Source organism: Sturnira hondurensis, unplaced genomic scaffold (assembly GCF_014824575.4).
Source record: "Sturnira hondurensis isolate 20B ecotype Veracruz unplaced genomic scaffold, ASM1482457v3 Scaffold0008860, whole genome shotgun sequence".
In the NCBI taxonomy this organism is placed as follows: domain Eukaryota; kingdom Metazoa; phylum Chordata; class Mammalia; order Chiroptera; family Phyllostomidae; genus Sturnira; species Sturnira hondurensis.
The window spans coordinates 2,080,867-2,093,385 of record NW_028081491.1 but is presented as its reverse complement, the minus strand read 5'-3'; the positions used below and the strand labels follow the sequence as shown (position 1 = coordinate 2,093,385).

General features: G+C 42.1%; 1 protein-coding gene across 2 annotated transcripts in view; it reads right to left on the bottom strand.

Moving 5' to 3' along the window:
* FANCC (FA complementation group C) overlaps positions 1-12,519 on the bottom strand; it is a 196,985-nt gene that overhangs the window by 48,288 nt on the left and 136,178 nt on the right. For both annotated transcript variants that reach the window (XM_037056212.1, XM_037056213.1), the window contains one exon: positions 5,610-5,766. In XM_037056212.1, the coding sequence (XP_036912107.1) occupies positions 5,610-5,766 (157 nt within the window). The remainder of the gene's footprint in view (positions 1-5,609; positions 5,767-12,519) is intronic.

Sequence of the window (12,519 nt, the reverse complement as noted above, 5' to 3'; positions counted from 1 at the left end):
TACTCAGGAATGGTCTTTTCTCTAAAAAAAAAAAATAGTTGATTAGAAGCTTTCCCTCCACATTACCCACCAACTAGTAATCCCGTCCCACTGTGTAGCTGATTCTTCCACATGTGTATGAGGCCCTTGTGTTAACATACATACACAAATAACAGGGTTACTATATTCATCAAAATGTAACTTTCTTCTTCAAAAAATATTCTTCAGAAGATTCATTTTAAGTCAACCCCTTTGTTGACTATAAAACCAAAAACATTTTCAGTTTAAAAAATCTACTTAAATAAAACCTTCACATCTATCATGTAAAATTATATATATATATAAAATGTAATTTTTTTCTTTCCTACTTTCAAAATATTAAACATAAGGCTATAAATATCCCTTTTACATTTTAGGATCTATTTTGTTTCAAAACATTCAAGTTTCTTTCAATAAATTTGAGATGGAAAAATATTTTTTATAATCTTTACCAGATGTTATTTATACTAAAAGCAACTTTTTTAGCACTCCAAAATACAGTTATTGTTTAATTAGTGATAAATTTGACATTTCTAGGCTTAAAAAAACTTAACCAGTACCAAATGTACTTTTGTGTTTCAACTTTACCCGCGCTCTCTCAGAGCGTTAGGGATGCTGGTTCAGGATGCTGAGAGAAGTCCCTCGTATCTGAAGCGCCTCTCTCCAGGCTGGCCCACTGGCCTGCATCAGTTCGCCTGTGCAGCCTGAGCAGAAAGACAGCTCCTAGGCCCCCCGCCACTTCTCAGCTCAGCCTCTCAGTGGCAATGACCTCCCAAGTCGACCACTACTCTGTTTTTATTCTTCATTTTAATTTTTTTCTCTCCCTTCATCTCTGACTGGTTGAAAAGTCATCCATCCCCAACAGTGTGAACAGAATTTTACAATCTGGGCACTATTCTTTAAGGAAAAGCGCTGGAGGATCTGGTGCCCCCATGAGGTACACACTGGGAAGTGCAACTACCGTTGGAGATGCAGATTGTTTACCTGTTAGCCACAAGCAACAACTGCCAACACCACTTCCCTATTCCACCACTGCTAAATTACCTACTTCAGCATTTCTTAAATTAGATTCATCACATTAATGAACTCAAAAAAGAAATGCTTAAAAGACTGCTAATGAAAAAGCAGTTAAAGCAAACCTGAGAACATGAGTAAGAATTATTCAAGCACAGAAAACTGACATAACCCAGGATATGGAGACAATTCTTCAATGTAATCTTTTATTTAAGGAGAATTGTGTTTGGAATTTTGTGTAAAGGAAGTTTCTTTTTCTTTTTGAAGTAACTATGATTGCTCTCTGGAGAATGATGACAAGAATGCATCCTATCTCATCATATTAGGAAGATCGAGAAGGACATGGAGGACATGTTTTGTTTTTTTTCCCTATTATTAAGGTCTTATTAGGTGAAGAACTAATTTTCTCCCTAGTTTTATTGAAGCATAATAGACAGATAAAGAGCAAATTTTAATTGAGTTGTTAAGACGTTCAGGCAGGAAAGAATACTAAGAGTATTTTTAAATTTTAAATCTGAATAAACAAGAAAAATCAGCCCTGCCTCATTTGCCCCTCTCTACCGTCCTCCGCTCCCTGCTGTCTTGTGGGCGAGTCTGCCCTGTGAAGGTGAAGGAGCTGCTCCTCTCGACCCAGCTTGAGGGGTTGCTGGCATGTGAGGTCTGCCAACGAGGAGCCTAGGAGAGGGAGTGGAAGCCAGGGCACACCTTGGCCTCAGCGTACAGGAGGGCAGCCAGGCACAGTGCCCCACTGCCTCCCAGCCAGCGCTTTTCATTCAGATGTGGGATATAAACAACAGGTTTCTGGGCTCCACAAACAGAATTGTAACTGGAGAACATAAATAACATCCTTCTGGTTCTGGGCCAGCCTTGGGAAACGAAATAGTCAAGAAAACTGCATGATTACCAAGTGGCTTTCACTGCTCTTGTAATACCAGTTTTTAAGTCAGGTCTGAAGCTATGGTGGTCTTATGGAAACATAAGACCATCTGCTTTTAAAAAGTGTCAGTCTGCACAGTAAATGACAAACTAAGTTTAATACTGTGACTTATTTAGAAGCCACTGAAGTGCCAGGTGGCCTTGTATTTGGGGAGTGGGGGGTGGGGGTTCAACCAACAGAAGCCTAAGGGTAACTCTCAGGAATAAATTTGTTTTTATTTTAGAAGTTATATATATGTATATAAATATGCATTCACAGGGAATTCAGGTGATATTAGGTTAGTGCCTTATTACTCAGTCTTAACAGAAAATACCAGGCCTCTTAGTACCTGAGAGACCAAAGAACATTTGGGAAAACCATCTCACTTCATGCAACCTGTACTACACTTTTTTTTTTTTGGCAACATCTTGGTAACTATAAAATTTCCAGGGCTAATTCTGGATAGTCCCAAGAGATGGAAATATAATTAACAATGCTCCATATAAAATACAAGTTACGTAGACCATCACACTTTAATTACACTCAGAATTCAACTCTAATGTAATAGGCATCAAGTTTCTTCTAGAGGAAAGCAAAGCGCTCTCATGCTATCTGAGTCTTCCAGATCTCTGATACTTCTGCACGGTCCTGTCACTGCACCAAGATACCGAGCTGTGATAAATGAGTCAGATGATGCAATCAGGAAGCCAGTGCTTCAGGTTACCCTTCTAACCGCTCAGTTACGACCCCGGCTTATTCCAGCCTGCTCGTTTTTTCTGGCACTGCAGGCCTATGATGCCCAAGGAGAGCAGCCCACACCAACCAGGAACTTCCAGCTCTGTATTGTAATTACCTCCTTGAACCGAAAGACAAAAAAAGGTCACATCCTGCCAATGCCACAATAAATTAAACCAAATAACACCCTCTGGAATCTCCCTTTAAGCATAATGGAAGCTCTGAACCTCTACACACATGATCCTGATAAATGCTTCTGTACATCAACTGACTTCAGAGCTGTCGGACTAAGCAAGATCATTTTCAACTCTACACTGCAGACTGAAGGCTATACAATGCAAACGTTGCATGAGAGTGCCTGCTTTCTCTCTCCCTCATTCACAGCAACATCCTGTGCTTGCTGAAGAATTGCAGAGTTGCTCAGGCCTCATGACCACAGGTAAAAGAGACATGGAGAAGGTTCAGAGAAGAACCACAGGACCAGTGAAAGTTTGCAGAATCAAACCAAATCAGAAAAGTCCATGTAACTGTAATTTTTCTATAGAGAGAAGACAAAGAAATTTAATAAAGAACCTGAAAGCAAGAAACTTAGCTCACTACTATATTTTGCCAATGAAAAAAGACCAGAGAAAATTAAATTACAGCATGTACATTTAAGTTAGAAATACAGAGATTTCCCTGATAATAAAGGTAATGCTTAGAATGCTGTGTCAGGGGCTTCTCAAAGCCTCTGTTTATTTAGAATTTTATTGTAATTATTTTCTAATTTTTAAAAAATATTTTAAGCCCTGGCTGGTGTAGCTCAGTGGATTGAGCGCGGGCCTGCGAACCAGAGAATCGCGGTTCGATTCCCAGTCAGGGCACATACCTGGGTTGCAGGCTGGTTCCCTGCAGGCCAACTCCCAGCAGGGGACGCACAGAAGACAACCATACATTGATGTTTCTCTCCTTCCCCTCTAAAGATAAATAAATAAATAAAATCTTTTTAAAAAATATTTTATTTATTTATTTTTTTAGAGAGTGGGGAAGGGAGACAGAGAAACATCAACATGTAGTTGCCTCTTGCGTGCACCGCGCTACTGGGGACCTGGTCTGCAACCCACGCAGGTGCCCCAACTAGGAATTGAACTGGAGACCCTTTGGTTTGCAGGCCACCGTTCAATCCACTGAGCCACACCAGACAGGGTTGTAATTATTTTTATGTAAGACACATTTTTATTTCTGACCTTAATATGCAACTCTTTTGAATGGTGAGGTCAAGCAGTAATTATTCTTAAAAACAAACAAACAAATCTCTCTTTGGGCTCTCTTAGCCTTTATACCTGTCTTCCTTCCTTCTTTCTTTTTTTCCCCTATCAAACAGTATAAATTTTCAAATCACTTAGGTTCAATTTGTGCCACTTAACTTGCAGGTGAAAGCAGCATGACCACTGATGACTGTATCATGAGTCAGAGTCACTTGGGGGGACCCAGATATGAAGGCAGAGAGGAACCGAGGACACAAGGAGAACGGTGAGCACAGCCTTGGACTGTCACACATGCACTGCTGGGGAAGGACTGGGGGCAACACCAAGACTCAGGGATAGGAATAAGACAACTGAGTCGATTACGATTCCTTTACGCAGCCCCCAACTTGAAAGAGAAAGGGAAAACAGGAAAATTACAACCAAATTAAACAAATAGAAGCTCTCTGGGAGATGGGGGTTGTGTAAATTCAGCCAACTGCAGAAAACCCCATGCACAGGGCTTCACGCCTCCCTAGTCTCAGCTTCGTGGGAAGAATGAACACTCACTCTCCTGCCTAGTTTCCTGGCCACCAATTTAAGATCTGACTGTTCACCATCTCTCTCTAAACTAATTTTATTCATCTGTGCAAAAGGAGGAAATCTCTGTGCTATATCTCCCCCAGGTACCAAAGTTAATGAGAAGGCACGTGAGAGCAGCTGAGGTTCCTGTAAGACAGATGCCCTGGGAGCATGGCACCTTCTTGTAATTTTTGAATTCTTTCTTCAGGGTGCACTGGTTTTTATTCTTGTTCTTACAAAAATGCACATAAATTCCAGAGCTGCCTCCCACAGAGGGAAAACGCCCACACTGGCCAGGCTCTGAGGACTGCGGGGGAGCGGGCTCCATGAGCCCCCAGCTTCCCCGGCCTAAGAATTCCCGAGAAGAAGGGAGATAGGCGGCCAGTGAACAGAGCTAAGTTTCAAGGCAGGCAGGCTCACACCAAAATAAAACTTAACAAAATTCTTAGTTGTTTTAACCATTTTTTGAAGTTCTGTTTTGTTTCTCTTGAGTATTTTATTTTCCCTCTAGTAAAAAGCTAAAAGTTTATTTCTGAATGTTTCTTTGTTAATCGATTCTTCCTGTGGTTCTTAAATTTTTTATTTAAAAAAATTTACTTTTCATGTGCAAGAAAGAAATACTGTTTTTAAAAAGTTTGTTGACCAAATATCAGTTCTTATGAATATACCATATAAGGTGCAACAATCAAGTAAATCTTGAGTCTCTCCTTATTTTTGACATATGCTCTAAATATGCAGAAAAGTACCCTATGTTAGGTATTTTTATTTTTTAAAGATTTTATTTATTTTTTCTTAGAGAGAGGGGAAAGGAGGGAGAAAGAGTAGAAGAGAAACATCAATGTGTGGTTGCCTCTCATGCTCCCCCTACTGGGGACATGGCCCGCAACCATGTGCCCTGACTGGGAATTGAACTGGTGACCCTTTGGTTCACAGGCCAGCACTCAATCCACTGATCCACATCAGGCAGGACCCTGTTAGGTATTTTTAAAGTAAAATGTAAATACATCATTACTTTAAAGGTCTCAATAGCTCTTTTGTTTACATTTTTTCCTTTGCTCAGACCAAACAAAATGATACCCAACACCTTCTTCAAGGACTTTTCTCCTCATACCAGCACATACCAGCAATGAATCTTTCACAAAGCATTCGATCCTTCTCAGAAAATTTCTCTCACCGAAGATTAGCTTTTCAAAAAGATGCAGCGTTGCTTTTTCAAGGCTGGGAAGGTGTCGAAGCCAGAGGCAGACTATAGCTGACTTGGGGAGAGAAATCTTCTTCCTTTCAGTAAGAAATAAAATTTTAAATAGAAATGGGTTACAGAAAACAGAAGACTAAGAGAGTTCAAAATGCAAAAATGAAACCAATTTGTCAATCTCCTCCTCATGGTCATACTAGTAGTTAATATTTGTAATATCAAAGAATACTGACCAAGTATCTATTTGCAAAATAATGTGAATATACTTCCACTTCAACTCAAAATATTAGAGAAATGCTCTAAGAAAAAAATGCTTTGAAAACAATAAACAAATATATAGTGATGGAAAACAGAGTGGTAAAAGATGAGATGTAAAAAGGTCTTGAAATACCCAGGTATGCGCAGTCCTAATTTAAGAAACACTTATGCTTGGAAGTACATCATGCTGGTGTGTGGAATCAAACCTGGGCTTGAGTCCAAGATCTACCACCTACTAACTCTATGACTTTGAGAAAGTTACTCAACCACTACACCTCAGTTTACTCATCTGTAAAGTGGGCCCATTTCCCTCACAGTGTTGTCAGACTAATCAAATGCAATAATAACACATGTAAAGTGATTAGCACAGTGGTTGATACTGAGTATTTCAATAGTAAGTATCCAATATTCAATAATGTATTTGTAAATCTGTTGCTTGAAAGTTAAGAAAACACTTTTCTTTAGCCTTGGCTGGGTGGATTAATTGGTTGAAGTGTCGTCCTATTCACCAAAAGGTTGTGGGTTCAATCCCTGGCCAGGGCACATAGCTAGGTTGTGGGTTCCATCTGGGTTGGGACATTTACAGGGGTGAGGGGCACAGAGATTGATCAATGTTTCTCTCTCAAATCAATATTTTTTTCTCTCTCCCTCTCTTTCTTCCTCTCTCTAAAAAACCAATAAACAAATCCTTGGGTGAGAATTTTAAAAATTCTTCTTTACTAACAATTTCACAGTTGGTGGTTGTAGCCTGTTTTAATCCATAGTTGATCCACAAGATGAGACTCTACAGACCGACCTTTTTGTGTAGCTCATTTTCTACAGGAAGGTGTATTGGAGGTTCCTCTTCTGTGTATCTGGGGTCCTACTTCTCCTCTGGGAAGGAGCATGAGGGGGACATCTGTCTAACGCTCAGCCACTGTGCCCCACTGGGCCTAATCTGGCCTTGTCTGCCTTCTTTCAGCCCAGGTGCTCTGAAGCCTGCGGCATCACAGGCAGCAGACTGCTTTCTACATTCTGCCAGAAAATGTTTACTGCTTTTAATAAGGAAAACAAAAGCTGGGGCACGAAGGTTCCCCATTGCCCAACAGCTCCTTCAGTGTCCTTCCCTTCACCATCACTTCTGGGCCATTGCTCCGCAGGAGCTAGCTAGAAGCCCAGGGAATGAGCGCAGGGCAGGAAGTGAATAGATAGGAGCCACAGGGTAACAATTTCTAGTGGCTTCTCTTTTTCTTCTCCCTCGGCATAACTCCTGCAGACTTTGTCCTAGATTAACTCTGAAGAAAGACTAGAAGAAGCTGAAGTTTTGTAGGGTCTATCACAAAAGTAGGCGGAAAGGCAGGAGAAAGGGAGGGAAGGAGGGATGTCCCTCCTCTGACCCTCTTTCTGATCTCACATTCTCACCTTGAGCTTGAACTCTTCTGAAAAGTCTTACAGGATCCCTTTCTCATCCTACCTGCCCACACCTGGCAAAGAAGAGTTGCCACCGTGCCCCAACCTCATACACCTGGCATATTTTGGGGCCACACCATGGATACCCTCTATTGCAGCATCAATGGACTGCCTTTCCCAAGCCACCTCCCCTATTATACTTGATGGCAATGAGCTGGTGGTCATTCAATCAAAGAAGATGACTAAGCACTTCCTGTGTGGAACTAAATGTGCCAGGGGCAGACCAAATAATAGAAAAACAATCATTAGCAGTTCAGGGCCCAGTGGGAGGTGTGCATATGTACATACACTTACCAAATTGTGATAAAGGCAATGAAGGAAAAGGATAGGCTGAGGTAAAATAGAGTAATGGGGAGGCGGGGGAGGAGGGAACTAATTTATATCAGGTGGTTGGGGATTAGCTAGGTGAAAAGAAGTGGGAACAGGAGTTGTGATGGCCCTAAGACAAGGGAGAGCAAGGGCAGAAGAGAGAGATGACTCAAGGAACAAAGGTGAGGTGACCTGAGATACAGATTGGTAGTACCACAGGCCAAGATAAGATTTTAGGATTTTATTCTCTGGTTATGCTAGCCAAAGATTTTAAACAAAGTTCTAGGATGCCGAGAAGTGCCAGGATGCAGTTTACATTTCAAAGATCACTCTGGGGGAACTTCCAGTCAAGGTGGAGATGTAGGTAAACACACCTCACCTCCCCACACAACCACATCAAAATAACATCTAAACGAAGAACAACCATCACTCAGAACAATGAGAGTGACCTGAGTGGAAGTTGGACAACTATGGAATTAAAGAAACCACATCCATCCAGACCAGTAGGAGGGGCAGAGATCAGAAAAGGCTGGTCCCACATGCATGTATGGTGGATAAGAATTTGGGAGGGATACCTCAGGAGCGAGAAGTTGAAGTCTCAGCCCCACACCAGGCCAGCAAGCCCAGAGTTCCAATGCCGGGAAGATAAATCCCCATATCTGCTAGCTGCAAAAGCCAGCAGGGACTGAGTTGGTGGTAGAAACTTCTGGAGTCCCAAGCAGTTCCTCTTAAAGAACCCACACATAGACTTAATCACACACACTCCCTCTGAGCTCTAGCAATGGGGCAGCAGCTTCATAGGCACCAGTGGCATACAAGGAGAAACTGAAGTGCCTAGCTTTTAGGGTGAGAGCTGGGGGGACAGATTTCTCCCAGACAGGAAGGTGGGCAGAGGCCATTGTTCTTCTTCTGAGCCCTCCCTGCACAGTGCCACAAAGCTGGCAGGCAGGTGCCATATCTGAGATTCCATCTATCTGGCTAACACTGTTTACCTTGCCCTGGAGATCCCCTGAGGCTCCATCCCACCCAATTTACAGGCCCACCCAAGCTATTAAAAGTGGATTTTCTATATAAATGGTTGGTATTGACTCACGATTCAGACCTTCCTAAATCCTCTCAAACAAGCAACATTAGCCCCAGCAAACCTTCAACCCTGTACCTCTTGCTAAATGGCCTGAGGCCCAGCACTAGCAGCAGCCAACCTAGGTTCACAGCTTGGCTTCACCTGGGAAACTCCAAGCCCAAGCACAAGGAACAGCCATCTGGAGATTGCTTTAGCTCATGTAGGGTGGCTCCAGGCAGAACACAGGAGGGGACTGAAGTTGGCCCGCACCACCCAGGAAACTCCAGAGCCTGCTCACCCTGTGAAGCAGCTAAAGACTACCCTGGAGTACTGCCATCCTGCCCCTGCACAGCTGATCCTCCATGAAGAGTGGAGGCTGGTGGGCAGTGGTCACAGCCAGTTCTTGCAGCTGACTGGCTGGGTAAGTGTCACCCACTGACCTGCTAACAGCAATCAAGGCATAATTATAAGAGGAGGGTGTACTCAGCCCACAAGAATGGCATATCTTTAGAACCCAGATTGGGTGACAGGAGAGGCTGTGCCATTGAACCCTACAGGGCACCTACTACATTATGTCATGCTGCTAAGACATGGAGTCACAGCAGCGCTACCTAATCATAGAAACAAACACCAGGAGGCTGCCAAAAAGAAGAGACAAAGAAACATGGTCCAGATGAAAGACCAGAATAAAACTCCAGAAAAAGAACTAACCAAAATGGAGATAAGCCGTCTATCGATGCACAGTTCAAAGCACTGGTTAGAAGGATGCTCAAGGAGCTTAGTGAGGACCTGAACAGCATGAAAAAGATCCAGTCAGAAATGAAGGGTACACTAATTGAGATTAAAAAAAAAAAACTTAGAGGGAAACAACAGTATAGTGGATGAAGCCAGAACCACATCAATGATTTGGAACATAAGAAAGCAAACAATTACCAATCAGAACAACAAGAAGAAAAAAGAATCCCCCAAAACAAGGGCACTGTAAGCTGCCTCTAGGACAACTTCAAGCACTCCAACATTCACATCAGAGAGGGGCCAGAAGGAGAAGAGAGAGAGCAAGAAGTTGGAAATCTATTTGAAAAAATAGTGAAAGAAAACTTCCCTAATTTAGTGAAGGAAATAGACATGCCAGTACAGGAAACACAGGAAGTCCCAAACAAGATGGATGCAAAGAGGCCCACTCCAGGACACATCATAATTAAAATGTCAAAGGTTAAAGATAAAGAGAGAATCTTAAAAGCAGCAAAAGAAAAGAAATTAGTTACCTACAGGGGAGTTCCCATAAGACTGTCAGCTGACTTCTCAAAAGAAACTTTGTGGCCTAGGAGGGATTGGCAAGAAATATTCAAAATCATGAAAAGCAGGGACCGACAGGCCAAGATTGCTCTACCCAGCAAGGCTATCATTTAGAATCGAAGGGCAGATAAAGAGTATTCCAGACAAGAAAAAACAAAAGGAGTTCATCATCACGAAACCATTATTATATGAAATGTTAAAGGGACCTCTTTAAGAAAAAGAAGTAGATTAAAACTATGACAGTAAAATGGCAATAAATACACATGTATCAACAATTGAATCTACAAAAACAAACTAAACAAACAGAAATAACAGAGACAAAAATCATGGATATGGAGAATGTTTTGATGGTTGCCAGATGGGAGGGGAGTGTGGGAGAATGGGTGAGAGGGGAGAGGATTAAGTACAAATAGGTAGTTACAGAACAGTCATGGGGATGTAAAGTATAGAAAATGGAGTAGTCAAAAAACTTATACACATGACACATGGACACGAACAATGGGGTGGGGATTGCCTGAGGAAGTGAGGGGTGCTGGGTACAGGGAGGCAAAGGGGTAAAAATCAGGACAATAACATCATCAATAAAATATAATAAAAATAAAAAATAAAAAGAAGGTGGGAACGGGAGAGCAAAAGAGAGTGTAACAAAGCAGAGTGAATTTGGGAACTGTCAGGCTGGAAGGAAAAAAAACCCCAAATGTCACTCTGACTGCAGCAAGGACCAGAGTGGGTTCTAGGAAACCAGGAGCTGCTGCTGCAGGGAACCAGTGGCAGTGGAGAAAGAGTGAAGAGTACCTGCAATGTATCTTAGCAGTAATATCAAGAGAAACTGGCTATGAATTTGATGAGAGGTGGTGCAGGTGAGGTAGGTATCAAGGCTATCCCAGGTTTCTTGAATAGGAGATGAACAGATATATCTTTTGCTTAGATGGAATGAATGGAAGATTTGTGAAGAATTAACTAAGAGCTCAGTTGGGGATGTGTATATTTAGCATATTTGAGGCCCAATCCAACTAAGGTATGAAACAGGTTCTTAGCTATCCAAGTTGGAAGTTTTAGGGAGAGGTCTGGCCTAAAGATACAAGAGGTCTGTCCAGAAAGTATCCAGCCATGCACCAAGAAAAAGAGACATTTATTGAAGAAGATACAAGATACAAGAAACTTTGTACATAGGACATTGACACCTCCACCCCCTTCAAAGTAGGCCCTTTGGGACCTCACACAGTTCTCCCATAGTCTCTTCCACTGTTCAAAACACTGCAAAATCCTGTGTTGAAATCGCCATCAGCTGTCCCTCCATATTTTCCTGAATCTCATTGACAGTCTGAAATCTCTTCTCCTTCAGATGTGATTTTAGTTTTGGAAAAAGCCAGAAGTTGCAGGGTGCCAGATATGGGCTATAGGGGCATTGAGTCACTTGGGTGATTTGATGTTTCACCAAAAAACTCTGCATGAGACGTGATATACGAGCGGGCATGTTGTTGTAATGAAGCTGCCAATCACCAGTTGCCCATAGCCACGGCCATTTTCATCATATTGCATCTCTTAGCTGACAAAGAACATTGAGGTAGTACTCCTTATTAATCGTTTGGCCTGGAGGGGCGTACTCATGATGGACAACACCTTCCCAGTCAAAAAAACAAACAAACAGTTAACATGGTCTTGATCTTGCTGTGATGTTGTGCCTTCTTCGGGTGTGGAGAACAAAGTGACTTCCATTGGGATGACTGGGCCTTTGTTTCCGATCATAACCGTAGACCCATGATTAATCTACATTTATGACCTTTTTGAGGAACTCTGGTTCATTGGTAGCGGTTTGAATCAAGTCATTAACAACTGCAGCACAATGTTCCTTCTGCTCTGGTAGCAGAAGCTGCAGGATGAATTTTGCCACAACATGTTTCATGCCAAGATCTTGCACCAAAATCTCGAATACAGTTTTTGAAATCCACAGATCAGCTTCTAGTTCTCACACTGTCAGTTACTAACCTCTGTTGATTTCAGCCTGTACCCAATTCAACATTCTCAGATGCTCTGCTTGTTGCAGGCCTTCCAGAGCACGGATCACTTTCAACAGCTTCTCAGCCATTTTTGAAGCATCTGTGCTACACTTTTATTTGCGCTGCACTAATTGCATCATCCATGAAAGCCTTCTGCATCATCCAAATAGTTCCCATGGAGGAATGTTCAAGCTTAACACAAAATTTGACGCAGATTCATTGCTCTACTCACTCAGTCATTTAGAATGCAATAGCCACACAGCACACATGCTTCACTGACTAGTACAGTGAAGTCGTCATTGTTCATGCATGGGCATTTCAGTCCACTCTCCTTTGCTGCCAGATTACATCGATGTCAGGCAAACTGTTTTCATTATACTAACAATAGCTGGACTTTTCCTGGACAGACCTTGTACATTAGGGAACTACCATCACAAGTATAGAATGGCAAGAGAATGGAT